Consider the following 27457-nt stretch of genomic DNA (forward strand, 5'->3'; position numbering starts at 1 on the left):
CCATATTGCTCCGAGATGTGCGGTGGTCATTCCCTGACCTTTCTGCATCCTCCGTATTTGGTGGTGACGGGCTCGAACCCCAGTCTAATCAAGAAGCATGTGCTACGCACTGCTGCTCCTTCACACCTGGCTACGGAGGCGCCTGAGAAAGGGGATGAATCAGATTGGTCCACTTGATGTTGGTGGTTCAACCGTTGATGATTCTGCTCAAATAGCTGGCAAACTGAATGAGTATTTTGCATTTACATTCAGACATGAGGAATTCTGTAAGGAAGGGCAGGACAGAAGTTTACTAAACTCTAACAGGGAGCTAAATGATTTTTTAATAACGCAGAGCAAAGTGGAGGAGAAATTTTTAAAGTTAAACATAAAAAAGCGCCTGGGGCAGATGGAATCTATCCAGTTACATTGAAGAAGGCAGCAAGGGAAGTAAGCAAACCTTAGCCATAATTATGAGAGCATCCTTAGATTCAGGGGAGGTCCCATGGACTGGAAGTGCAAATGTATCCCCAATTCACAAAGGGGATTCAAAGGGTAACACAATAATTATAGACCTGTTAGTTTAACTTCTGTTCCAGTGAAAATAATGGAGTCACTGGTTAAAGAAGTAATGCACAGAATCATCTAGACAAGACTGCAGTAACAGTTCAGACACAGCATGGGTTTGTTAAGGGCAAGTCTTGTCTGACTAATTTGATTGGATATTATGATGTGGTCACAAAGGAACTGAATGCAAAAAATAATTTTGATATCATATACTTGTATTTCAGGAAAGTTTTTGATACTGTTGCACATGGAAGACTGCTGTACAAATTGGAGCAGTATAGCATTAAGGGAAAGTTGCTTCAATGGATAAAGGGATGGTTGAGTGGGAGATGGCAGAGAGTGGTAATAAATGGACACTGCTCTACCTGGTCTAATATTATTAGCATTAGAAGAGGCAAGAAAGCAAGCTATTGCAGCATCAACCAAAAAAAAAAAAAAAACCGCTCCCATTTTACCCCTCCGTTCGTTTCAAATACCTGTCCAGCTCAGCCTTAAATTTATTTAGGCTATCAACTTCCACAACAAAAGATGGAAGTCTGTTCCACCAATCAACTACCCGCTGGCTAAAGGCAAACTTCCGCACATCTATCCTACAACTGTCTTTCCTCAATTTGAATTTCTACCTCTAAGGTGATTATTCTGAGCAAGAGGAAGAATTCCATCAGCACTGAGCATGCTCAAACCATTCAAGGCTTTATACACCTCAATCAGATCACCTCGCAGGTGCCTAGTCTTCAGACACTGTAATCTGCAAAACTTAAGCCTTCCTTCATAAGAGCAACCCTTTGTTCCATTCACTAATCTTGTTGCCCTTCTCTGTACTCATTTCAACAGCTCTACATCCTTCTTAAAATTATCAGTGGATCTGCAGGGTTCGGTCCCATTGTTGTTTTGAGTATTTATCAATGATATCGATGAAGTTATATAAGGTTTAATGTCCAAGTTTGCAGATAATACAAAGGTTGGTGGAGTTGTTAATGACAGTGAAGACAGTATGCTACTGCAATAGGATCTAGAAAAGTTAGGCAGATATACACCTCAAGGCTTTATAACATTGACAAATGCAAAGTACTGCATATGGGTAGCAGTAACCGAAGAGAAACATACCAACTGTGTGGTACTAAACTCAGGGAGGTGGAGAATGAAAAAGATCTGGGGGTAATTGTGCAGTCAGATATGAAGTTCTCTGAGCACTGCAAAGTACTGCCAGAGTAGGTCAGAAGTTTTATCAATGATATATAGGAATTTTGCTAGCAGAGCCAAACAGGTGATTATCCCCTTCTATAAGGCAATGGTCAGGACACACCTTGAGTGCTATGTATAGGTCTGGAGGCCTCATTTTAGGAAGGATGTAGAGTTTCTAGAACAAGTACAGAGAATGGAAACAAGATTGATGAGATGGACAAAGGGGTGCTCTTACTTAGAAAGGCTTAAATTCTGCAAGTTGCAGCATCCGGAGACTAGGCACCGGCGAGGTGATCTTGTTTGTTTGTTTTTTTGTTTTTAGGAGCATTAGCAACTAAGGCCATATTGCTCCGGAATATGCGGTGGTCATTCCCTGACCTTTCCGCATCCTCCGTATTTGGTGGTGACGGGTTCGAACCCCGGTCTAATCAAGAAGCGTGTGCTACGCACTGTTGCTCCTTCCCACCTGGCTATGGAGGCGCCTACGAGGTGATCTGATTGTGGTGTAAAAGGCCTTGAATGGTTTGAGTAGGCTCAATGCTGATGGGATACTTCCGCTTGCTGAGATTAAGAACCTGAGGGGATATAGATTCAAATTGAGGAAAGACTATCATAGAATATATGTGAAGAAGTTTGCCTTTAGTCAGTGGGTAGTTGATTGCTTGAACAGACAAACATTTGGAATGAATGGATGGGTGAAATAGGAAGGTTTTTTTTTTTTTTTTTTGGCTGATGCTGTATAAGCTTGCTTTCTTGCATCATAAACCTCAACTAATGCTAATTACTAAATTAAAAGGTTTTTTTAATTACACACTGCCTGGCCACTTTATTAGGGTAATTTTATTAAAAATGTATTAGTGATAAATTTTAATAAATTAATAAAGTAATACAATACAATACAATTTTATTTATCAAGAGAATTCGTTTACAATAAATGAACTTGTTAAGAAAAGTAAATTTCTTGACAACAAGTTGTAATTCTTCCTTTACAACAGTTTTGTACAAATTTGTTATCTTACAGAAAAGACTATGAAGTCACTACACATAGTATATTCCACACTGTAAACAGAGGTAGTAGTTTATCTGCATATCAATTCTAATCTACTGTGTCATTGAGTATCAAGAATTTTCTTATTAGGAATTTTAATTTGGAGATGGGGTAACTTCTCCTGAGCCTGAAATCAATGCTAGCCAACAAGTTGTTTATTATATTCATTGTGTGCCTATCTCCAAATCTATTTAGTATCCTAGGGTGAGGCAAAGTAATTGCTTTTGGGTTCCTTAAATTTTGTGAGACATTTCTTTGCAGATTTGACTCTTCAAAAATAGTGTTAAGATTTTTTAAGAATAGATTTAACTTCAGTTTTTGAACTGGATACAGTATTTTATGTTTCAACAAAAATTGCCTTCTCTTGTTCAGGTCATTCCAAGAGTTTGTCCCCATTAAAAGTTTCAGAATCCTATTCATTAAGTTGTTTATTGCCCTTATTTCTGTTTTATTTGCTCGTGCCCATATATTTACTAAATAATTGAGTTGGGAGTCCACTAATGCATAATAATAATAATAATAATAATAATAAATAATAAAGTTCAATAAATTAATAAAGTAATAATAATAATAATAATAATAAATAATAAAGTTTTATAAATTAATAAAGTAATAATAATAATAATAAATAATAAAGTTTAATAAATTTTATTAAACTTTATTAGGGCAATGAACTAAGAGCATGCCAGACATCCCAATTCACTGCTCCAACACATTGTGTCATGGTGTCAACAATATGTTAGAATGTGTCACGGGAAATATTAGATCACTCATGTAACAAAACAGTCCACAATTCCTGAAGTGGACAGATGCTCAATGGGAATGATATTCAGGGATTGGGCTGGCCAGGATTTTTCATCCTCAAACCACTCTTTTACACATTTGGATGGATGAATAAATGGATGGACAGACATCTTGAAAATATCCTTATGAGGATAAAGTGAAGATGAAAATGAGGATAAAGATACAACAGCTGGGTGTACCTGATCTGAAACAACAACAATCAGATATGCTTTGGCATTCAGAGTGCCCTCCAGCAGGACCTAGAAGCCGAGGATGTGCTACAAAAATACATCCCTTCACCATTAATAGAAACACCAGTTACAGTTGGAGGAAACCACACAAGGTTCCACTACCCTGTGTGATTTGCTCGCATAAATCAGGACTCCTCTTCAGATCTATAGGGTTCTTCACATGATGCAGGTACTGATGCTTTTTTATATTTCGGCATTAAACATATAGGTTAACTGTTCTACATTTGGTGACAATTATGCATGGCAATCTGCTCCAGACATTGAGCACTCTGTTCTGAAGTTGCATCTGTTCACCAATGTTTTACAGGTGTTTTTCCATTTGTTAAAGACTCGATTGATATTAGGCTTTGAAAACTTTTAAATGTGCATCATTAACAATCTTGTCTGTTCCCCATTGCTGGTTAATTCTTTTGAGTGATACCTGGGGTCACATGGCTTTACACACACACACACACACACACACACACACACACACACACACACACACACACACACACACACACACACACACACACACACACACACACACACCTCTTCAATTTACAGTTTGCATATAGCCCAAGTTTTAACAATCCTAACAGAGTGGCCATTCGGTATATAAAGATAGTACTGATTCAACATAAGGAAGGATGCTATGTGGTTTTTTTCCGTTAAAATTATTATTATATTAATACCACTCTTATACTACATGAAATTAATAATATAGTTTATTAGACTGTTCACCTAAATTACTATACATGAAGGTGACATTTCAGGTATCTTACCCATACCCATCATCAGACAATGCCATTGGGGGAACAGAAAATAGAAAGGGTTACAACACTGAATATTTTTGAATATTACAATTACAATTACCAATTTTTACAGATTACAATAATAATTACCAATATTACAATTATAGTTTTTATATATTATGATTCTAAAGTACTAGGTTTTGAATTGCCATTACAATAGAAAACAGGAAATCTAAGGTAAATACAAAGAGATTAAATTCTTACCTGCTGACAGACTCCTCTTGCCAATACTCCCACAGCCTGATGTGCTTGATTTGGTAGTTGTTGGCGCATCGGCTTCTGTGGCCATATTGCACCTCCCAAGGTTTTTGCAGTACTTTGATCCAAGCCCGAGGCGGGAATCGAACCCGCGACCTTTGGGTTGCCGGGCAGGTACTTTACCCACTCGGCTAGCCCGGTCGGCGCCTGATGTGCATACAGGCAAGAAGCAGCACTGTCAGCAGTTAATTTATAGGTGAATGATTACCTCCATTAGCCAATCCGATAGTACCAAGTTTTTATCCTGAATCCTGGGTTCTTGTGTAGTGGGAGCCTGGGGTGACCTTTGCTCCAATACTCTACTTATTGGGGTTGGTGTGCCAGCTGGTTCAGAATCTTACCGATACCTATCATCAGACCATGCTGCTGGTGCCAAGATTTATCCTGGATCTAGTGTTCTTGCGTCAATACCTGGGGTGGCCATTGCTCCCACACTCTGGACATCAGGGTTGGTGTGCAGGCTGGTTCAGGATCTTACTGATACCCAACATCAAACCATGCTTCTGGTTCAGGTGGACGGAAGAGAGGTTGTATCTGGTCTACTTTCTTTTCTTGGATTTTTCGTTCCTCTTCTATTTTCTTATTGTAGTTTGAATTCACTGTTTCCTATTGCTTGCTGAAGTTCCAAACATTTTTATGAAGAAGTAGTAGGAAGATGTTATGAATGAGACAGACTGTGGTTAGTCCGTACCTAGATCCAATATAGTTAAGGAAGGACACTGCATGGTTTTTTCCATTAAGATTAATATATTAATACCACTCTTATACCACATGAAATTAATAATATACAGTCGGACCTTTATATAACGAAATCAATCGTTCGCTTGAAAAAATTCATTAAACAGAAATTTCATTATAAAGAAATTATCTTTCCAACAATGAAAAATACTGTAATTCAACATTCAGAAAAATGTAAAAGAGGGGAAATAAATCAGAAATAAGCAGGAAAGAATAAATATTATAACATTTTAAAGCAATTAATTTATTAATACATACATACCAACAATTTACTACTTACATAATGCACACGATATATTAGTACACTTTTCAGAATTATTTCGTAAAATATTTGGTTATTTTTGTTGTTCACTGGATTTTATTGTACATTATTCATATAAATGTTAGCATTTGTTTAACCACTCAAATATATTTCCCCAGAAAAGATGCATACTTTATTGCCCCAGAAAAGATGCATACTCCATAGCCTATTATTAATGGCCCTGATATTGGCATGATTTGGTCGAATCAACTTCATACACTTATAAACAGCTTCATCTATATCTTCATACAGGTATAATTTGACATGCTTCCAACTTGGTCCAGTTTCCTCAAATAGTTTCAGAACTGAAACACGGTTTTTCAGAATGGTTGACACACTAATGGCACAGATACCATTTAAAGTGATTTCTTATTTTTTAATGCTCCAATCCACACTTTCCCTTTTCCTATTACACTCAAGGATTTCCTCTTTGGCACTACAAGGTTACTTGCACATCAGTTAAAACAAAACTGATTTAGGGACTACTTGTACTTATCATGTAAGCACAGACAGGTGAAAGTGTGCGAATGACTCATTTCTGCAAATTCCAGAATAAAGGAAAATCAATCTTTTCTTATTCTTTAATAGGGAGCTTACAGTAGAAAACAGGCTTACAGTAGAAAAGCATGTCTGCGTCCAAGAAAATATGCCTTAATCTCTGCCAATGGCTGTGGACACATAGAGAGCAGTTTACCAGCATGACTTGTTGTTGTAGGGTTTTAGAAGCATTAGCGACTAAGGCTATATTTCTCCATGTATACTGTCTGTAAATACTATCCATGTATACTGATGAAAAATCAGTTTCCGGGAGAAAAAACCATGCTACCCTCGCCTGAGACTGACTAATTCAGCCACGTTGTGAAAAAGGCCAGTAAAAAATTTCCTCACGTCTTTTCCACCCAATGTGGGGAAGAAGGCGATACTACCAACTGTGGTACCCATGAGGGCCCAGGGAAACTTCTTGGTACAGTTGAGGCAGTTGTATAGCTTTTATGGGCACCACTAAATTGTGGAATGTTTTAACTCTTAATTCTTAATCCTTTTAGCCTTAATTCGTACTTTCTGCAGCATCAGCTCTACTGCTTAAAGGCCAGAGGTGTGAACAATGCGTATCCAGGTCTTTCAAAATCAGTTCATTATATGGAAATATTCTTTGTTATACAGAAATTATTTTCAACGTAATGACCAAGGGGAAATCAAAAAATTCGCTATATGGAAGTTCGTTAAAGAGAGGTCCGACTGTAGTTTATTAGGCTGTTCACCTAAATTACTATACATTAAAGTGATGTTTCTAGTATCTTCCGATACCCATCATTAGACAATGCTGTTGGGGGAACAGAAAAAAGAAAGGGTTACAACTTTGAATATTTTGGAATGTTACAGTTACAATTACCAATTTTTACAATTTTTTTTTTTTTTTTTTTTTATGAAAACCCCAAACAAGAGAGGTATTAGAACCTATAGTACTTAGCAGAGCATGGGTTGGAGGTTGAGAAGACGAAAGAAGATATTTGGTGACATTAGATTTGAACTTCTGTCAACTGCAATTTTCAGGAAATACGTATGAAGGAAGGTTGTTCCAGAAAATGGCAGTTGAATGAATAAACGAGGAAGATGAAAAGTTGGTTCTGTGAGTTTGAAGTTGGACAGTAAATGGATGTTGGCTGGTGGCAGCACACGTTTCGACTGTTTTGAAAGAGAGAGCAGGAATTATAGACGCCAATTCAAAAGAAGAATAGTGCCCATGGAAGTATCTGTAGAAAAGGAATGCAGCAGAAACTGTACATCTAGGAGACAGCGAGTGGAAAGACACTGTTAGACATGACTCATTAATTAACCTAACTACCCTCTTCTGAATGAAATCTAGAAGCCTGAGAGAGGGTTTGGAGGCACCGCCCCAGATGTGGGAACAATATTCCATGGTAGGGCAGATTTGCGATTTGTACAGAGTGAACAGCTGCTTGAGAGAAAAGTAACGCTGAGAGCAAAAGAGAAAACCAAGTTTTTTAGATGCAGAGGAAGCAATATTTGTAATGTGCTTGTGCCGAGAGAGAGATTAGAAGTCAGGATAATCCCCAAAAGAGATATATCATCTTGCCTAGAAATTGGAGCATCACCAAAGATAAGCATAGGAGCAGAAGAATCCTTTTTGTGAGAAATAAGACAGGACTGAGTTTTAGAAGGATTGACATCAACTAAGTCGTCTTTGCCCCACTGGAGATCGGCTTTTAAGGAATTAGTAGTGGATATTCAAGAAGTTAAACCTGATTGAGCAGGGTAAGGTTTCTCAAACTGGAAAGTGGAATGCAATGTGTTATCATCAGCAAAACTATGGATAGGATTTCTGGTCAATGGAAGAAGGTCATTAATATACAAGAGGAAAAGAGGGGGAAAAAAACTAAACCTTGTGGTACACCAGCATTAGTGGAGAAGTTAGAAGACAGAGATGTACCATCACCCTCAGTGAGTAGTCAGTTACAATTACCAATTTTTACAATTACAGTTACAATTACCAATTTTTACAATAACAATAATAATTACCAATATTACAATTACAATTATCAGTAGTGCAATTACAGATTACAATTGTAAAGTATTAATTTTTGAATTGCCATTACAATAGAAAATAGGAAATCTAAGATTCTTACCTGCTGACAGACTCCTCTTGCTGATTCTCCAAGAGAGTGATGTGCATACAGACAAGAGGTGCAGCCAGCAGTTAATTTATAGGTGAGGGATTAACTCCATTAGCTAATCGGATAATGCCAAGTTTTTATCCTAGATCCTGAGTTCTTGTGTAGTGAGAGCCCAGGGTGACCTTACCTGCTGACAGAGAGTCTGTCAGCAGGTAACAACTTAATCTCTTTGTATTTACCTTAGATTTCCTGTTTTCTATTGTAACGACAATTCAAAACTTAATACTTTAGAATCATAATTATAAACTGTAATTGTAATATTGGTAATTATTATTGTAATTGTAAAAAATTGGTAATTGTAACTATAATATTTAAAATATTCAAAGTTGTAACCCTTTCTATTTTCTGTTTCCCCAACAGCATTGTCTGACGATGGGCATGGGTAAGATATCCGAAATGTCACCTTAATGTATAGTGATTTAGGTGAACAACCTAATAAACTATATTAATAATTTCACATGGTATAAGAGTGGTATTAATATAATAACCTTGATAGTACTGATTGTCAAAATTGGAATGCCAAACCAAAAAATTTATCTTTCTGGCCACAGTTAAAGCTATATAAATAGCATAAAGAAATCTTTGATGAGAGGGAGAATAACCCTAACATTTTGGCAACCTTGAACAGTTTTCTACAAGATAAATATATGGTTGGATATTTTGTGCTACAGCAATAAAATTCACGATGCATTTATATGAATATTGAGTGTCTGATTAGCAGTAAATGGTACGAAAAATATTTTCACGTGATGCATGATAGTAGTATCTCATGGTCCACTAAACTCAAATAGGCCAGCAAACTTCTTTTTTTTTTTTTTTTTTTTTTTTTCAGTTTACCTTTTAGCCACACTGAACTGAACCAAAAATATTCATATCTAAATCAACATAAATGTCCAGTAATCAAATCTTAAAAGGTCGCACTTGAAAGTTAACTTTTACAGATAGAAATGATTAATGAAATGGAAAAGGAATAAAATGGAAACCTAACATTGTTAAGGAGCATTGAATTATGCTTAATATATTCTCTACCTTACCTTAAGAACAAAGGCAACTTTACAGAATACTGGAATTCACAAAATGACAGAAAAAAGAAGCAACAGAAGTGTCAATCATCCTATGGTCATGTGTATATTAAAGTATGTTTAAACAAATGCAAATTATACATCTGGCAGTTTACTATCAAGTACAGAGCTGTTCCTGCTTCATTTACACCTAACAGCAGAAATAACAGCATTCCACTTGTCATCTGGAACATTTATATCCTCCTTGCCTTCTACAATAGAATTCTTCACTGGAAGTTCAATTAACCCGAAACAATTTGCAACTTGTATTCAGTAACATGTTCCATGCTTTGCTTGCTATTCCCATAGCCTGCAGTAAACTGATTCCAAAAACATTCCCATCATCTATGTTCTGATGCATTTCAGTACAACTATTTTGCAATATTATTTTCTTAAAATGCTAAATAATACCTAGTCCATTGGTTGAAAATCTGATGTGATGTTTTGTGGCAGGAATTTAACAAAAACAGCAGTTAATATTGGGATAACACTGTGAGCTATACAATTACTAATAAATATATTTTTTTTATCTGCCATGATGTAATCAAACCTCACAGCCATTTAGAAAAAAATTCAGCTGTCTTGAAGCCTTATGATTTTGCATTCGGAGGGTTTTTAGAGTAGAAAAACAATGCAGCTTCTTCGCATAGGAGGTCACATTCCAATCGCCAAAGAGGGCAGTATCTCTCTTCCATCGCATGCTGCCAACCAAAAGGAGAGTTAAATGTTCACTATGCTTACTGCCATGACATGAATCATATTTCAAATTACAGTTTTATAAGCAAACACTTGTAAAACAAACCTGTTTCTCATCTGCACTGAATACACTGTTAGGGTTGTAACCTTTTAGAATGTCTGGAACTTTTTGTGCCATTCATTATAAACTTAAACACTAACCATCTACTTGCCTTAATTCCTTCATAATTAAAATCTTTAGAATCATTCACGAATAAGTGTCCCAAGTGATGTTCCTTTCTTGGCACTGAAAAAAAATTAATTAATAAATTAAATAAAAAACACTTAAACAATTTGGTCTGTATCCAGACCTACAATTCTCATATGTTTCTTACGATTGAAGGTGGAATCTCAAATTGGACAACTACTAACTTCTTGTGATATTTTTCTATGGCCTAAATTACCAATTTTATCTGCAACTGGTGTGTGTGTGGGGGGGGGGGGAGTTTAATGGTGCACAAGCTGCTCTGGCTGCAACTGGCAACATTTTTAGTTTTTTATGGTGCCACCCTGAACAGTGATGGAACTTTTAGCAAAGTGTATGAAATCACTAGGAAAAATGAAATCCAAACCAAAACAGCATAAACAGTGAATGTACCAGCATCCCCATTTCACATGATGAAATTGCGTGGCCTGGCCTTCGCATAGGAGAAGGTCACATGTATACAGTACCTCAATCTTAAACACTTCATTCTAAATAAGCAAAATTTTCAGAAAGAGAGAGAGAGAGAGAGAGAGAGCATGAATGTCATTTGAACTGATGTACTGAGCATGCCACTAACATGCTTTCTGCAACATAATCACAAAAACATTCAGTTATCAAGAAGTGCACTAAATGCAGTTTGTATTAATAAGAATTTTAAATTTTATTCATATGGAGGTATTGCTAGGACGTTATGAGATTTGAGATATCAAAAGTCTATTATGTATATGCATGTTTGCATACAGATTGTTTTAACTTTTGGATATACTAAAATTACAACAGTTTGAACTCATGAATTGCAACAACAATTTGCATAATATGACCACTACTGAAAATGCAGCATTAGAAAAACTAACACTGCATTTTCAGCTGTGATCATATGCAAATGCATATTTTGTGCATAGTTCAAGAGTAATAAAACATGCTTAAAACCCTTAAGATTTTAAGCATGTTTTCCTTATGCAAAAATTGGATGATTTGGATACTGGATAACTTGGTAGTTTAGCCTTTAAACCCCCCCAAACTTCAAACTTCAATGTAGTATGATTTCTGAAAACATCATACAATTAAAAATATTATAATTACATCCTACCAACCTGTTCAACTGATGATCCATCACTAAGTACAACATTTTCTCTGTTTTCCCTATTTTCAGTTGTGCCACCTGACATAAAACTCCAAGAGCTGATACTGCTTGCATCTCCTTTTATCCTATCTACATGATCCAGAGGTTGGAGGATATCTTCAACTGCAATTACAAGTTATAGAGAATTCAGATAAATTAAAAAATACACTACATTGCCAAAAATATCTGTAGATCTATTCCTGGGATCTGGAAAAATGATTCTTACCCATCATATATGCATCAGGAATAGGGATAAAGGCAATGTTCACACTATAAGTAGGATGATCAATAAAATACAAAGGGTGATCATTTAATTCGCAAACTGATACAAGATTTTATGTTTACCACGCAAACTTTCCATAACTGCCACTAGAGGTACTCTCCATGATTGCTACTGAGCAGAGTGTGTGCATAAGTCAGTACTTGTAGAGATAGTGTTGCGTAAAGCAAGTTTTATAGCTGCGTGTCACTAAAAATCATTTTGAAGCAAGTATCATGTCTGATATATAGATTGACCAGCAATATTCGATTTGTTATTGAGTCAGACAAGGCTTAAATGCATCGGAAATGTTTAAAGAGATGAATGAAGCGTATGGTAATGAATGTTGGTAGGACAACCATATTTAAATGGCACAAGTGATTCAGTGAAGTCCGTGAGCCTGTTGCAGATGACCCAAGAGCTCCTGAAAAACAGCAAATCGCAAAAGCATGGAAAATCTTGGATGAAAACAGGCAAATTACACTTCGTGAATTAGCTGTTAGAATATCCATTTCTTTCACAATATTGTGAAAGATCAACTGAAAATGTGACAAATGCGTGCCCGCTGGATTCCACACAATTTGACTCTAGAACAAAAACAGCAAAGAGCAGCTTGTGCAAAGAAATGATTGATCGTTTTGAAACACAGGGTCGAAACTTCTTAAATCAAATAGCGACTTATGATGAAACTTATATTTTTCACTATGATCCAAGACAAAACAACAGTCAAGGAAGTGGAAGCATTGTGATTCATCTAAGACATTAGAAATTTCGAGCTTCTTGTTCAGCTGACAAAAAAAATGGTTTTTGTGTTTTTTGACATAAAAGACATTCTTGTTACACATATTATGCCTCGTGGATCAACTATGAATAAGGAAGCATACTCCGAGGTTCTCAGAGCTCATGCCAATTGTGAGAAACATCAAGAACTTTCTGGTGTGAAGTTTCCATCAAGACAATGCCAAGCCCCATACAGCTAATATTGTGCGGCAAGTGACCACTGCCATAGGTGTGCCGAGATTCTGCCACTTCACCCTTACGGGCACCTCCGTAGCCAGGTGGGCAGGAGCAGCAGTGTGCTTCTTGATTAGACCGGAGTTCGAGCCCGTGACCACCAAATGCGGAGGATGAGGAAAAGTTAGGGAATGACCATCGCATATCCCCGGAGCAATATGGTCTTAGTTGCCAATGCTCTTATTAAAAAAAAAAAAAAAAAAAAACATCACCCTTATTCAGCTGTGTGATTTCTTTCTGTTTCCACGTCTGAATAAAGCTCTGAAAGGCAAGCATTTCATGTCTAACAACAATGCTCGCAGAGCCACAAAGGAAGCACTTTGCAGCCTTTTGAAAATTGGCCTGGGAGGGAATAACGTTGTTATTTGTTATTTGGTTTTTTTAGGAGCATTAGCAACTAAGGCCATATTGCTCCGGGGATATGCGGTGGTCATTCCCTGACCTTTCCACATCTTCCATATTTGGTGGTCACGTGCTCAAACCCCGGTCTAATCAAGAAGCGTGTGCTACGCACTGCTGCTCCTGCCCACCTGGCTACGGAGACGGCGAGGATAATGTTATTTGGTTTTTAGGAGTATTAGCAACTAAGGCCATATTGCTCCAGGAATATGCAGTGGTCATTCTCTTGACCTTTCCGCATCCTCCATATTTGGTGGTCACAGGCTCGAACCCCGGTCTAATCAAGAAGCGTGTGCTACGCACTGTTGCACCTTCCCACCCGGCTACGGAGGCACCTGCTTGGGAGAAGCATTTAATGCATTGATATGATGGTGGAGAAAGTGTGTAAAGTTCAAGGGAGAGTATTTCAAGAAGTTTTTATTTTGAAAAATAAAAAATATTGAAATTTATCACAATAATTTTAATTTTTCTTACGAATAGCCCTTCTTTACATATTACCACATTTCTGTATATTGTTACTAAGAAATGCCACTTGCAATTTGATGCCTGCTAAACTCATTGGGGGAGGAGGGGTCACCATGGACCAGTGTATGAGCCCACATGGGTAGCACAGCTGATATAATCAGAATCCTTTCAACATTAGGAGGTAAAGGCCACAGTTTGAATCCGTCAACGATGGAAGGAATTTTTATGGGTCTTTTTCACAATGTGGCTGCATTAATTGGTTTCAGGTGAGGGTGGCATGGTTTTTCCCTCCCAGAAACGTGGGTTTTTCATCCAGCAAATCAACCACAGAACACACAAATTGCAGGCATGTTATATACAATGCAATATGACCTAGGTTGCTGATGCACCTAAAACCCTACAACAACTAACCAAGCAGTATATAATATTCTTGCTAATATCATTGATAGCACACAGCTCATCCAACTCTAAGTTCACAGAATTGTGAAATAGTGGTACTATTTCACAATTCTAGTGGTATAGTGGCACTCAATTTATAGTGGTACTCAATTTCTTCACAAGGGCACAATGGTGCAGAGGGGGGGGGAATCACTGGTGGCACCTGACACCAAACACTAAACCAGTCTTTCCTCCAGACATCCCAGGCACTAGTCACCACATCTATAACAACAAAATCAACAGGCTCTTCACACAAATATAGCACACAGGAAATCTTACCAGTCAGGCTGTTTTCAGCTATGGAAATTGCTAACCTATCCCAAAACATCCCTCTTAGATGAACTAGCTGTATTGCCACCAGGAACAGCAAAATTTCGTTGTCTTCTTTTCATTGTTTTCATTGTCCAAATGAGCAACATCCTTTCACATCTGGTTTAGATACATCTGGATAGTGGCCAGTTCTACAGACCACAATCAGCAATATATGATTATGTAGAACTTAAGTGAGCTCTGCAATCCCACTATCCATTGTGCCATTATGTTATTTAACATATAATGCTGAAGGACAAGAAGCAAAGGGTTGTGATTAACAGTTACTCTTTACGTAGAGTCTAATGTTAATAAAGTGGGGTTATCCAAAGATTGGTTCTGGGACCAGAACCAATCCCCAATGCCACGCAGTACTCCTTCAGAAAGAATTGAATAGGCTTCATGGATAGTTAAAAAAAGTGGCAGCTTTGTTTCAGCGCAGCATAATGCACTTTAGAAGGAATACATAATAAACAACAGTGCTTGTTCTAACGTATGGCTCATGGACACTGAGCTGCTCAACCAATATGGCAGGGAAAAAAATGAAATTTAGCAATTTTGTTAGCCAGTGTGAAAATATCTATTTCTCTGAAGGATATTTATTATCATTTACTCTCAAATTGAGTATGTACATGACTTCAAGATGTACGGCATCTTCACAGGGAAATCATGCCTTTTGTACTATTAGCAATCAGGTTCTTCCCCCCCCCCCTGCCCATGGTGTAAATAAAATGGATTACATGTGCACCCATAACACAAGTTACAGTTACATGAATTTTCCACAATGCCATAATAAATTTCTCCATAAAACATTTCTCCAATTCTTGGAGAAATGAACAGAAACGTAAAATTTAGAGGTGCTATATATGTATAATGATACTATATACAATATATTAGCAAATTTTCTCATATCCCCATCTGATTTTGTTACAATGTTTGCCTGTTGTTTGCTTCAGCAGTCTTTTCAAAATAGATAAGCTATTCGCAAGCTGCAGAATCCAATTCAGACTTTGAATTTCACTGTAGATGTATTTTGAATAATCTGTACTAAAATGTATATAAAACCTTATGACACTAGTCAGAGAACAGTAATGACTTCAAACAAACTGTATGTCACATAATATGATATTTACTTATATTGTAGTTAGACAGATATTGACATTTGTAGTTAGGCAAACACAAAAGTAAGCTAAAACAGCATTAGTATTTAGTTAATACCTGAACGATTATTGGTTGATTCACTTAACAATTCCTGCAACCTTTCTTGCAATTTTTCTGCTCTCTTTCTCTCAACCTGCAGCTGCCTCTTTAGTTCTTTAACCTATGAAGACAGAATATTTAAAAAAATATAATAAACATTTAAATATACATTTTATTTAATAATAATAAAAACAAAGAACAGGGGATCACTCTAAAATATAAAAACTGTTAAAAAAACATTGAGTGAACTTAACTTCATTTAGTTGGTGGGGTCTCTCAGTGTACAATTACACTTAAGGGTTCTTCTAGCCTGGATCAATATTCATTTGGGGCACTTCTGGCACTGGCTGTAGGTATGAATTGCACACAGCTCAAAAAACACTCATATGCATGTGTATATGTATCGTCCCCCCCAAAAAAAAATATATAGAATGTATAAAAATAATAGTAAAGCAGGTTTTTTTTTTTTTTAATTATCTAAAAAAATGTATTTCAATATTAATGATGATGATACTCTGAAGTACCGCATTTGCTGAACAATAAGACCCACTCAGATTTCAGGAGTAAAGGAGTTTGGAAAAAATAGTTTATTGTCCATATCTGAAATACAAATTCACAAGTAGAGGAGTATATCCAAAACTGGTTGGGGGAGTAATGAAATGTCACTCATTGCATGGTAATGCTTTGTACCATTTCATAAAAAGGTTTCTAGAAAGAAGTAGGGGTTTGTTTTTTTCATAGAAATGAAGGATAAGTTTTAGTTATTATGTGCAAAACATCATTCAGATATGCTGAGCAATAACCAGGGGTGGACAAATTTTCCTGGATATCACGTTGAAAGTGTGCCACTTATGGGCATATCAATAAGCTATTAGAATCACTACTACTCCTACTACTGCTGCTCAGCACCACCAAATGATTTTGCTAACTACATATATATAAGGAATTATTGTATATGCTAAGTGCTGTAAAAAAAAAAAAATTACATTTATAGAATAAATTTAATATGTAGGTTAATGAATAAATCCTAGAGAACTGATGACATGAAACATCTTACAAACATTAAATTAACATTAAAAAGCAGTAAATATGGACCATGATTTCCAATTTATAATTTTTGGCAATAAAAATGGAATTTAAACTGTATATTAATTTCTGATTTTTTCCATTATCTTTTTCACATTGGTATATATGCTGCTAACAAGAGCTGAGTGTGACACATACCATAGGGTTAATCACCCCTGCAATTTTTATACAGTGTCATTGAATACACCTAGTATACATTACCCTAAGATACAGGGAAATTTTAAGCAATATTTTCAAGAAAAAAAGTTGAATAAAAACTGATATAAGTATCAATAAAAAATAAGTTTTTGTTGTTACTTATATCAATTACAAGCACCATATTGACACTAAATTGTTATCTGGCGAAGTTTAGGATTCTTATCAAATTCCATCATCAGACCTAAGTAAATAAGAGGTAAATAAGAACCTCACTCAGAAGACATAACTGCTAAGTGTTCCTTTGGAAAATAACTGTGCAAGAGTTCCAACCCATCTAAAGCAGTGTTACCCAACCTTTTTCGACCCAACACTCCCTCACAAAATCTTTTTCTGACCAATGCCCCTTCAGATTAAGTATATGCCAATGCTTCCTATTCTTCCCTTAAAATATGAGTAATGCATAAAAGGTATTTTCAATGATTATTACTGATTGTTTTTATCATGCCTTTTTATTGTACTTAGATTACACATTCAATTCTTAGTATGATTTATTAATATACTAATATACATACATAGTTATAAAAAAGTAAAAAAAAAAATGGGATTTATTATAAAATACTAGTGTGATTCTTGAACTTGATGAGTTTCGGCTGCCTTAAGTCACCATGACTAACAATATCCAAGTGGTTTCAATTCTTCACTAGTATGTGATTCACTGCACTAAATCCTCATTTGACGAGATAAGAAGATGGAAAGGCAATATAAAGAAGTCCTGCTTTTCTCCATAGAGCAAGAAATTTCACATGATGTTTTAGCCACATGACTTGATGTCCTCTGCTGTTGAAGATTTGCTTCGATTCTTCATCATTTTGAAACTCAACAATTTCTTCTTGCAAACTAAGTCCTTGTTCTTCTGCTTTGCAAATGGATTTGTTACCCAGACAGGTATTTCCAAATCAATCAAATCTTTAAAGCGATTCTCAGAGTCACTTTTCAGTGACTGCAGATGTAAGCAATATTCTTCCAACTCACAGTCTAAATAGGATTTTTTTTATGCTGCTCATGGTGGGAAACTGCAAAAAAAAACTCTTCTGCCAATGTTATGTTTAAACAATTCCAACCATGATGAAAGTGGATATCGCAGTTTTTGCCAGTAGATATTGCAGTATTAAATAAAATTAAACTTAAATGCTTCAGCTGTCACATCAGACAACCAAATGTCAATGCCCCCCTAATGAACCCCCCCCACACACACTGAAAGGCTGTAATGTCCCGCAGGGGAGTGCTACTGCCCACGTTGGGAATCGCTGATCTAAAGCCAGTACTGCATGCCACACAAAATATGTCTAAAAGAATTCTAAAATAATGTCAGTTATAAGCACAATTCTAAAATTGTGCTTATAGCTAGCATAAGTAAAATGCAGTAATAAAGTTATTCAAACTACCCTTTTTCACAACATCAGATGATACTTTGTTCCAACAATCAATTCTCTGATTGAAAGCAAATTTTCACATTTCTATGTAACAGCCATTCTTTTTCAATTTATGTCCCTTGTGTGCCTTTTATATATTTATATTAACTTTAACTGCTCAACCAAACAGTTAATGTGAAATTGTCAATGTACACAAAAAAAGATTAATAACAGAGAGGCACTGCATACTAGAAAATTTCAGAAGCTGCAGACCACATTCAAAATGAGCAATCAATAATACAGAGCTTATAGCTAGTATAAGTAAAATGCAAATGTTTTTATATGCAGAAATGCATATTCAAGTTATAATGCATTTCAAGCAAGTAGTATAAAAGCTTTATTTTCTGTGATACAATTAAGTTTTAAGATTATTTTAAAACATTTTGAAATTTCAAAAATAAATATTTAATGCGGCATTTAGTTTTTTCTTACAATTGCCATATCTCCGTACTAGTTCAAAATCAGACCAATGTATAAAAAATTTTCTGCTTAAACTCATTCAAGGAATCAAGCAATGTTTGATACTTGGAGGCTGAATATTTTTAGCAAGAGAGAATAACAGAGAAATATAAGCAATAAATTGTTTAAAAATCCAAAATAGACTTATACCATAGCTAAACCTTTCTTCTCTTGGATTTTTCGTTCCTCAATACCATCTTTTGCTTCCTGCTTCAATTTGATAACTTCATCCTCAAATTCTGCCTTTTCAACTCTTGCCACTTCAAGCTGTACGGTGAGATCCTAAATATAAACAATGGCACATAAAACCACCTCTATAGCCTTAAACAAATCCTGCACAGTGAAGATACATATACTATACACTCAGTAGCAATTAAAACTGCATTGTCTGTAGCAAATTAATTTCAAATATCTCTAAATGAAGCCATTTAGTTTCCCAAAAGCATTTAAAATTGAAAAAGTACATATAAAGTGTTAAAAAAATAATAAACATTTTTTGGAATACAAGATGCCCACAATAAAATAAGAAATATTATTTTGAAAGTTAAAATTGAGAAAGAAAAAAAATTATAAAAATACTTCATATGTACATATTTTTTGATACTTATAATTTAAAAGAAATGTTTAAAAACACAGCTGTAAAACTGATCATGCACTGACCTCTCAGAGTATAGGAAGCTTCAGTCATTTCTGATACTGTTGAATAAAAGACTGATGTACAAATTAGAGCAACACTGCATTAAGGACAAGTTACTGCTGTGGATAAAGGGATGGCCAGTAGGAAAAGACACAGAGTGATTATTAGCGGACATTGCTTTTCGTGGACTAATATTATTAGTGGAGTTCCCTCAGGTTTCGGTGTTGGATTTACTGTTGTTTTCTCTATTTATTAATGATGATGAATATAAATCAGGCTTATTGTCTATAAGTTTGCAGATGATAAAAAAGGTTGGCAGGGTGGTTAATGACAGTAATCAAGTTAAGCTACTGCAACAAGATCTAGAAAAATTATGTAGGTTAGCTGAAAAATGTTGTTGTTGAGTTTGTTGGTGCATCTGTAGTTGAGAAATGTCAATTGAGGTTTAACATTGACAAATGCATGGTACTGCATATGGGTAGCAGTAATTCCAGATTGGTATACCAACTGTATAATGCTAATTAGCATTAGCATTAGTAGAGGCATATGATGCAAGAAAGCAAGCTTATTCAGCATCAGCCAAAAAAAAAAAAAAAAAAAAACCCCACTCCCATTTCACCCATCTGTTCGTTCGAAATACCTGTCCAGTTGAGCTTTAAATTTGTTTAGGCTATCAACTTCTACAACAAGTGATGGAAGTCGGTTCCACCAACCAACCACCCGCTGGCCAAAGGCAAATTTCCGCACATCTATCCGACATCCGTCCTTCCTCAATTTGAATTTATGCCCTCTGAGGTGTACACAAGATGAAGAATCCCATTGGCATTGAGCATGCTCAAACCATTCAAAGCCTTATACACCTCTATCAGATCACCTCGCCGGTGCCTAGTCTCCAGACTCTGTAATTTGCAAAACTTAAGCCTTTCTTCGTAAGAGCAACCCTTTGTTCCATTCACTAATCTTGTTGCCCTTCTCTGTACCTGTTCCAGCAGTTCTACATCCTTCTTGAAATGAGGCCTCCAGACCTGTATACAGTACTCAAGATGTGGCCTAACCATTGCCTTATACAAGGGAATAATCACCTCCTTATCCCTGCTAGAAAAATTCCTGTATATCATTGAAAAGACACCATGAGCTACTCTTGCAGCTCGTCTGCACTGCTCAGAGAACTTCATATCTGCCTGCACAATTACCCCCAGGTCCTTTTCATTCTCCACCACTGTCAGTGTAGTACCGCAGAGTTGATACGTTGCTCTGGGGTTACTGTTTCCCATATGTAGTACTTTACATTTGTCAATGTTAAACTTCATTTGCCACCTCTCAGCCCATCTGTTCAACCTTTCCAGATCCTGTTGCAGCAGCATAGCGTCAGTAGTGTTCTTACCGACCCTGCCAACCTTTGTATCATCTGCAAACCCTAATGAATGGGGTTTATGAGAATTACATTGTTATGTGATCTCCAACTGCATTTCTCATTAGCTGTATACTCAGAGAGAGGCTTACACAAACACCCATATTTAATGATTCTAACATCTTTAATATGCATGCCACTAAAATTTTCAGAGTCAAGAAGAAAGTATCTAAAATATTAAACAATAAGCATCAAAGACTGACTTCTTCCCCCATGCAGATATTCAGAGAACATTCCCAGCAAATTGCCATCAAGGCCCAGGAACAATATTTGGAAGTGATCACATCTGGCGAGTATGGGCTTGGCACACCCAGGGTCCTGAGCTGGATATCATCATTCTTCTCTTTCTTGGTGATTCCCTCCTCTCTCTCTCTCTCTCTGTCTGTCTGTCTGAGTAACTCAAATTTTTTTTGGCTGGTGCAGCATAAGCCTCAGGCTTCCTTGCATCATATGGCTAATAATAATAACTGGCAGAACTAATCAGGGGTATTCCTCCCGAGGTAGGGTAAGTCACAATCATACCTAGGAACCCTTAGTGACCTCTACATGCTTCACAATCCTCTTCGTGTAACAGAGGAATACCCAATGCCAGTGACTCCTTACAACTGACAAGCTCTGCTTTGAATTCCAATGGTATCTAACTTAAGTGTTCAAGAGAGATAAAGAATATTCTTTAGAAAACAGGCCTTGTGCGTCAGGTTGCACATCATACAAGTTTCTTGCAATGGACAACCGACTAACTGGTTAAAATAAATAAATTATATATATATATATATGATAAAACAGAGATAAAATAAGATAAAAGCATTAAAATACAATAAGATAAAAGTGTTAAAATATAATATGATAAAAGCGTTAAAATGCATAGCAGCTTTTGAGATGAAGTGCCTCTTCATCAGCTGTCAGTGATGAAGTACACAATGGTGTACTTCAGTATATATTGATGGTTACAATAGCAAAAGTCAGCTGGGCATGATCATGTATCACAAGTCTGATGTCAGAGAACAGAATTACGTACACGTGATGACTGCCAGTGGTCATCGCATTACAGTACATTCTATAATAGGGTGTAAGTGCACTCCCCTCGTGCAATTCATAGTACTATTATTGGTAGCTATGTGCAGTGCTTCAAGCCATGAGCGTTGGCGGTAATCATATGAATAGTCGATGATTTCAATATCCCATCGGGGATCAAGATTGTGCTGCTCAACCCAATAATGCTTGGTGACTGCAGTGTTCAAAATCAGCGGTTCGCAGAGCCACCTCATGCTCAGAAACCCAGCTGATGAAGAGACACTTCGTCTCAAAAGCTTCTATGTATTTTAACGCTTTTATTATATTATATTTTAACACTTTTATCTTATTGTATTTTAATGCTTTTATCTTATTTTATCTCAGTTTTATCTTATGTATATATCATTTATTTATTTTAATAAATTTATTTTAACCAGTTAGTCAGTTGTCGAAAGAAACTTGGATGATGATGATGTTAGTTAGTTAGTTAGTTATTTGGTTTTTAGGAGCATTAGCAACTAAGGCCATATTGCTCCGGGATATGCGGTGGTCATTCCCTGACCTTTCCACATCCTCCGTATTTGGTGGCGACGGGCTCGAACCCCGGTCTAATCAAGAAGCCTGTGCTATGCACTGCTGCTCCTTCCCACCTGGCTACGGAGGCGCCTTGATGATGATGTCTTCTTTGTCTCACTTGTGAGACAAAGTCACTCACTCCATGTTATTGGATAGTCCATTGATAATTAAACTCTTAATTATCAATGGACCAAAGTGTCTTGGTCTCACAAGTGAGACCAAGACACATAACTTTAATCAATTAACAATGCCAACCAAGCCAGTAACCCCCCCCCCCCCCCCCCTACATTTTGCTTTGCTTCATACTTCAGTACAGGGTTCCCAGCCAGTAGTTTAGGGGACAGGCCATTTTCCAAACCCAGATTCATCCCCTTAAAGAGGTTCTTCCAAGGTTACAAGGCAAAAGAATCCAAGCCGCACACCCAAGGCAACAGCCCTACCATCAAACATCAGAAATCCTGGAGAGAGATGTCAACAACTGGTGATGAATGTCAGTAGCTAACAGCTTGTGGCAATCTGAGCTTGCTGTGATAAAAAGGGATTTAAACTTCTCACCCCCAAACTTCTTTACATCAATTTTTTTTGGTAATGATAATCCAACATCAATTAAATAATGGTTGTTGTTTGGTTTTAAGGAGCATTAGCAACTAAGGCCATATTGCTCCAGGGATATGCAGTGGTCATTCCCTGACCTTTCCACATTCTCCGTATTTGGTGGTCACGGGCTCAAACCCCGGTCCAAGAAACGCACACTTCTCGAACCAAGAAGTGTGTGCTAGTGCTACGCCCTGCTGCTCCTGCCCACCTGGCTACGGATATGCCTAATAATGTTGGATTATCTCTAGTGAGCTACAGAGTAGTTTAAGCATGTCCATTGGATATGATGTCTAAACACAGTCCATGCCAAGAATAACTGCATCAAAAATTAATCTGAAATTTGTAAATTCAAATAACCTTGATTTACTTCATTACTGTCACTGATTGCTGTATGTAAAGCTGGTCACTGTCCAGATGGATCTAAGCTAGTAGGTTAGATCCATCTGGACAAAATATTCAAGATACCAATACAATAATAAGTACCTTGAACTGAAATCTTCCATGACAAGAAACTCAGACATGCTTAACCAATCAAGTTGCATACAGATACTACCATACTCACTGCCAGGGTTTGACATATTTGGTTGCCATCGGCAATTAGTGTTTTACAGGTCCCTCTTACCGCAGTCTGTATTTTAGCAAAAATTATCACGGCTTTCAACAAAGATACAGTAAATTGGACACAATATGTACACTAAACTATTGACAGCATTTATCCATTTGTATATAATCAGAGGAAAAAAGATTATTCATCATGAAAGCATTACACTGTTTATCTTAGGAGTCTGTTCAGGTACACAATGATCACAAGTCACGTGTTTATAACTTGGGGATTGACAAGGTAATTTATTGTTGTTGATGGAATTTTAAGTGCAATGGCTACTTAGGCCATACTGTACTTATGAAAGTGGTTTATGAAAGTGCCTGTGTTGGTTAATTTAGAAGCAGTTAAAAATGGCTATACAAGCCTATTTGTTTTAGGAAGGAGAAGAATTCTGTGAGGTTTGATTTTTCGCCTATGATAGGGCTGAGTGACAAAGATTCCTTTAAACTTGCCAGAGAACTGAATGACACTAGTCGAGCATTATTATATAGAATTCATTGCCGAAGTATGTGAGTGGTGTATCACAGTGATTACAATGAGGAGGGCCACTCCCTGACAAAAGGAACAGATGGGTTAAATGAGTATGCCCAATTCTGGATCTGGATAGAATTATTTCTTCTTGTCTGTTTGTAATGAGGCTGGAAGCCCATAATTTTGGTATAGATTTAATTTGAAGTATTTATTATGAATTTGCATTTGCCATTGAAGAGTTCATCGACCTTAACATATACTTTTTATATGCAAAGTATATACTTTACATATACAAAGTATATGTACTTTGTATATTCATTTTATAATCTGTGAATGGTACTAGGGAATTCATTGGGGCTGAGCTGAATGGATGTTTGGCAATGTCATTCGCAATTTCACTTCCTGGTATTCCAGTATGGCCTGGGATCCAGCAGAAGATAACCTTTTGCTGATGACAGGTAAAAGTTTTATTTGCATTGCTTCTATATGCTGATAAAAATTTATCATTTTAAATTAATTTAACAAACAAACATAAAAGTTAATCACTTAAATTTAAAAGCTTTTAATTTTTAAGAGTTTAGTTATCAATGGACTATCCAATAACGTGAAGTGAGTTTGATTGATATTGGCTGCTTTAAGAAGTTAGCACTATATAAATTTAACACTAACAATGAGGAAAGCTGAAAAGAAGAGAACAGTTTAGTATTAGTTATAGAGGAATGTGATGCAAGAAAGCAAGTGTATGAACTTATGTAGTAATCAGCCAAAAAAAAAAAAAAAAAATTCACACAACCATTCCGTCTAAAAGTTTGTCCAGTTCCTCCTTCGATTTATTTAAGCTATCAACTTCCACAACAACAACAGATGGAAGTTTGTTCCAGAAATTAACCACCCCACTGGCTAAAGGCAAGTTTCCACACATCTATTCTACAGCTGTCTGTCCTCAATTTGAATTTATGCCCCTTTAGGTTGGTAATCTGAAAAAGTGGAAGAATCCCATCAGAATTCAGTGTGCGCAACCCATTCAAGGTCTTATACAGCTGAATCAGATCACCTCCCAGGTGACTGGTCATTGGCTGCTGCAATTTGCAGAACTTAAGCCTCTCTTGGTAAGAGGACCCCTTCATTCCCCTCACCAATCTTGTTGCCCTTCTCTGTACATGCTCAAGAAAATCTACATCCTTCCTAAAATGAGGCCTCCAGATCTGTATGCAGTACTCAAAGCGTGGCCTGACCATTGCCTTATACAAAGGAATAATCACCTCCTTTTCCCTGCTAGCAAAATTCCTGTATGTCATTGACAAAACCCCATCACCAGCTTTGGCAGCCTGTCTGCATTGCTCAGAAAACTTTATATCTGACTGCACAATTACTACCAGGTCTTTTTCATTTTTTATCACCCTAAAGTACCACACAGTCAGTACGTTTTTCTGGGGTTACTTCTCACCATATGCAATACTTTGCATTGTCAATGTTAAACTTCAGTAGCCACTTCTCAGCCCATCAACCCAAATTTTCTAGATTCTGTTCGTTGCAGTAGCACACTGCCTTTACTGTCATTAACAACCATGCCAACCTTTGTATCATCTGCAAACTTAAACACTAAGCCTGATATACCTTTATCAATATCATTGATAAATATACAAAACAACAGTCGGCCCAACACCAAACCCTGTGGGACTTCACTAATAACATTAGTGCATGAAGAGCAGCATCCATTGATTACCACTCTCTGTCTTCTCCCACTCAACTGGCACCTCCATAGCCAGGTAGGCAGGAGCAGCAGTGCTTAGCACACACTTCTTGATTAGACTGGGGTTCGAGCCCGTGACCACCAAATAAGGAAAGGTCAGGGAATGCCCACTGCATATCCCCGGAACAACATGGCCTTAGTTGCTAATGCTCCTAAAAAAAAAAAAAACCAAAACCAACTCAACCACCCTTTTATCCATTGTAGCAACTTACTTAATACCATTCTGCTCCAATTTGTACAGTAGTCTTCAATGCGTAACAGGTCGACTGGGCTGGCCAGGTGGGTAAAGTGCCTGCCTGGCAACTCAAAGGTCGTGGGTTTGAATCCCGCCTCGGGCTTGGATCACAATAAAATGCAAAAACTCTGGGGAGGTGCATTATGGCCACAGAAGCTGATGCTCCAAAAACTAACAAAGAAAAAAATGCGCAACAGTTTCAAAAGCTTTTCTAAAATCCAAGTATATGATATAAAAATTATTTTTTGCATCCAGTTCCTTTGTAACCACATCATAGTATCTAATCAAATTTGTCAGACAAGACTTTTCCTTAACAAACCCATGCTGTGTCTGAATTATTGCTGCAGTCTTGTCTAGATGATCCTGCAATGCATCTTTAACCAGTGATTCCTTTATTTAACCCGGAATAGAAGTTAAACTAACTGGGCTATAATTACTCGTGTCACCCTTCGATCCCTTTTGTGAATTGAGGATACATTTGTACAACTCCAGTCTGTGGGTACTTCCCCTGAGTTCAAGGGTGCTCTCATAATTATGGCTAAGGGTTTGCTTAGTTCCATTGCTGCCTCCTTTAATATATTTTAAAAATTCCATCCACCCTAGGTGCATTTCTAATGTTTAACTTCAACAATTTCTCCTCCACTTTGTTCTCAGTTATTACAAAACCATTAAGCACCCTGTTACAGTTTGATTAACTTCTGGAATTTTCCTCCCTTAATAATTCCTCATGTGTAAATGTAGATGCAAAATACTCATTCAGTTTGTTAGCTATCTGAGCAGAATCATCACCAGTCAAACCACAGATATCAAGTGGACCAATCTGATTCATCCCCTTCCTTTTCGAGTTTATATAAGTAAAGAAGTCCTTGCTGTTTTTCTTAGCATCCTTTGCCAAATATTTCTTGTAATCTGCCTTCGCTTGCCTCATCTCCTTTGTGACTTGATTACAGACTAGCTTATGTCTGCCATAGGCTTCTGTGTCGTCTGATAATTTATATGCATCCCATACATTTCTCTTCTCTGCCATGAGTCTCATTAGTTTGCTTGATAACCATTTAGACCTAAGCCTTGAACAATATTTCTTAATCAAAGATGAAAAGCCTAGTAGCTTCCACGATTAATTCTTTGAATGCTTCCCACTTAGAATTTGCTGTTGGTAACATCATCAGTTGGTCCCATTGCACAGAATTTAAAAA

General features: G+C 36.8%; 1 protein-coding gene across 1 annotated transcript in view; it reads right to left on the minus strand.

The window, feature by feature from the left end:
• Nucleotides 1-27457, minus strand: part of LOC150076266 (GRIP1-associated protein 1-like) — a 370153-nt gene that overhangs the window by 100957 nt on the left and 241739 nt on the right. The window contains exons 17-19 of the mRNA XM_090387422.1: nucleotides 19114-19245; nucleotides 15827-15929; nucleotides 11696-11847 (exon numbers count right to left, since the gene is read on the minus strand). Of these exons, the coding sequence (XP_090243548.1) occupies nucleotides 11696-11847; nucleotides 15827-15929; nucleotides 19114-19245 (387 nt within the window). The remainder of the gene's footprint in view (nucleotides 1-11695; nucleotides 11848-15826; nucleotides 15930-19113; nucleotides 19246-27457) is intronic.

The sequence above is a fragment of the Mastigoproctus giganteus genome, chromosome 13 (genome assembly GCF_048544385.1).
Source record: "Mastigoproctus giganteus isolate SK-2022 chromosome 13, ASM4854438v1, whole genome shotgun sequence".
Lineage (NCBI taxonomy): Eukaryota > Metazoa > Arthropoda > Arachnida > Uropygi > Thelyphonidae > Mastigoproctus > Mastigoproctus giganteus.